Source organism: Cebus imitator, unplaced genomic scaffold, assembly GCF_001604975.1.
Source record: "Cebus imitator isolate Cc_AM_T3 unplaced genomic scaffold, Cebus_imitator-1.0 Scaffold435, whole genome shotgun sequence".
In the NCBI taxonomy this organism is placed as follows: Eukaryota; Metazoa; Chordata; class Mammalia; order Primates; family Cebidae; genus Cebus; species Cebus imitator.
The window spans coordinates 1350064-1352045 of NW_016107750.1; the positions used below are offsets into that span (position 1 = coordinate 1350064).

General features: G+C 51.5%; 1 protein-coding gene across 2 annotated transcripts in view; it reads left to right on the forward strand.

Annotated features, from left to right (window-relative positions):
- The window catches only part of RANGAP1 (Ran GTPase activating protein 1), a 46109-nt gene that overhangs the window by 5728 nt on the left and 38399 nt on the right, over positions 1 to 1982 (forward strand). For both annotated transcript variants that reach the window (XM_017510358.2, XM_017510359.2), the window contains exon 2: positions 1004 to 1153. In XM_017510358.2, coding sequence (XP_017365847.1) covers positions 1004 to 1153 — 150 coding nt within the window. The remainder of the gene's footprint in view (positions 1 to 1003; positions 1154 to 1982) is intronic.

Sequence of the window (1982 nt, forward strand, 5' to 3'; positions counted from 1 at the left end):
TAGAGATGGGGTTTCACTGTTTTAGCCAGGCTAGTCTCGAACTCCTGACCTCGTGATCCACCCACCTCGACCTCCCAAAGTGCTGAGATTACAGCCGTGAGCCACCGTGACCAGCCTTAATTTTTTTTTTTAATAGAGATGGGATTTTGCCATGTTGTTCACCCTGGTTTTGAACTGCTGGGCTCAAGGAATCCTCCCATCACAGCTTCCCACACTGGGATTATAGGTGTGAGCTACTGCTCCTGGCCAGCTTTACCTGTTTTACCAGCACTCCTGATTTTATCAACAGTGAGGCTCATCAACCCCATTTCTACCCACATCTGGTAAACATGGGTACAATAGGGCTTCATGGGTAACAACCCTGTCCCTGGCCTATTATGATGATAGCTGTGATGATGTGGTGATCTCTGGTCTCCTAGGAACCCTTCAGGGGCCACTATGGCCTGCCCAGTCTCCTGGCCAGGGTTGAAACCAGGCGTGCAGTGGGGCTGACCCCTGTGACCCACCCCAGAGTCATGCCAGTGTGGGTGGTGGGGCATTCTCTGGGATGGATGATCTGGATCCCATAGCCATCTGTGTCCTGTTTGAGGAATTGGACCCTCAAACAGAGAACAGCCAAGATGCTCAAGCAGGTGCTTGGGCCAGACTCTACAGCCTTTGTTTTGGGACTTGACTGCCATTCACTGAAGGGACCCAGGAAATGGGCAGCTCACATGGTGTTGCTGGGTGTCCCAGCCATGGCAGTTTGGCAGAGGAGGACTTGTAATGAGATGGTAGCTCCTTATAGGCTAAAGCATGATTTTTCTGCTCTTTTACTGTCTCCTACACCTTCTGAAACTGTTCTTCTCTGATGCTGTTTTCCTTCCATCCAGTGGTTTAGTTCTAGGGTCTCCACAGCAGGGAAAGTAGGGTCAGACTCCTGAGATGGCTGATGTCCTACCCTGCCCCCCAACCAGGGGCCTCAGGGGACTCCTTTTTCTTAATGCAGCGTTGGCCTTCTCAGTCTGCAGATCTCCAGGGGAGCCCACCAGCCCAGCCAACATGGCCTCAGAAGACATTGCTAAGCTGGCAGAGACACTGGCCAAGACTCAGGTGGCTGGGGGACAGCTGAGTTTCAAGGGCAAGAGCCTCAAACTCAACACTGCGGAAGATGGTGAGTTTCTGGAAGTTCTGCGCTGCTTTGTCTAGGGGAGGAAAGGGAGTGCACTGAACTGTTACTGGTTGTTAGACTCTTTCTGCTACATTGTCTTCATTATTTGTCCTAGCAGCTCCGTGAGGTATCACTGGGCCTATTTTAACAATGAGGCTTAGAGGTCATTTGCCCATGAGCAAGCTCCCCTGTGCTCTGCATGTTTGCAGTGGGCATCCCTTTGTGCCCTGCCCTTTCTTTCTTAGGAGGGGATGATGGATAATGAGGGGCCACAGTTATCACCAGTCCCAAGATACAGCCTCTGACTCTGACTTCATATCTGGTGTTCTCCCCACCCCTGCCTTCACCCCCATGCTGCTGCTTTCCCCAGACCTGAGGCTCTGGTGGAGCTGCATTAAAACAATCCAGGCCCTCTTGGAAGATGCTGGTCCATGCAGCCAGATGCCCCTGGGAGAGGGATGGCTGTCTGTGTGTATACAGGCACTATAGCCACAGAAAACTAGAAACCAGAAAGCAGACCCTGTCTTTTCATTCCTTGTCAATGCTTGGCTGCCACTGACCAACCTTGAATCCCCCTGGCATCTGCAGGTGAAGGCACCTGCATCAGTAAGGGCTCCTGGGGTTTTGGCCCCACCAGGGGAACTGGTCTGGACATGCCTGGTTGTCATGTTGTATAGGCAGCTTTGTTCCCCTCCCCAGGTCAGAGGCTGCTTGAGTCCTTGGGTAGCTGGGAGTGTGGTGACCCACATTCCTAACATCTCCATAGGGCCTTAATGTTTACAAGACTTCCTCCCTGTGTGTGTTTTTTTTTTTTTTTTTTTTTTTATTGTAT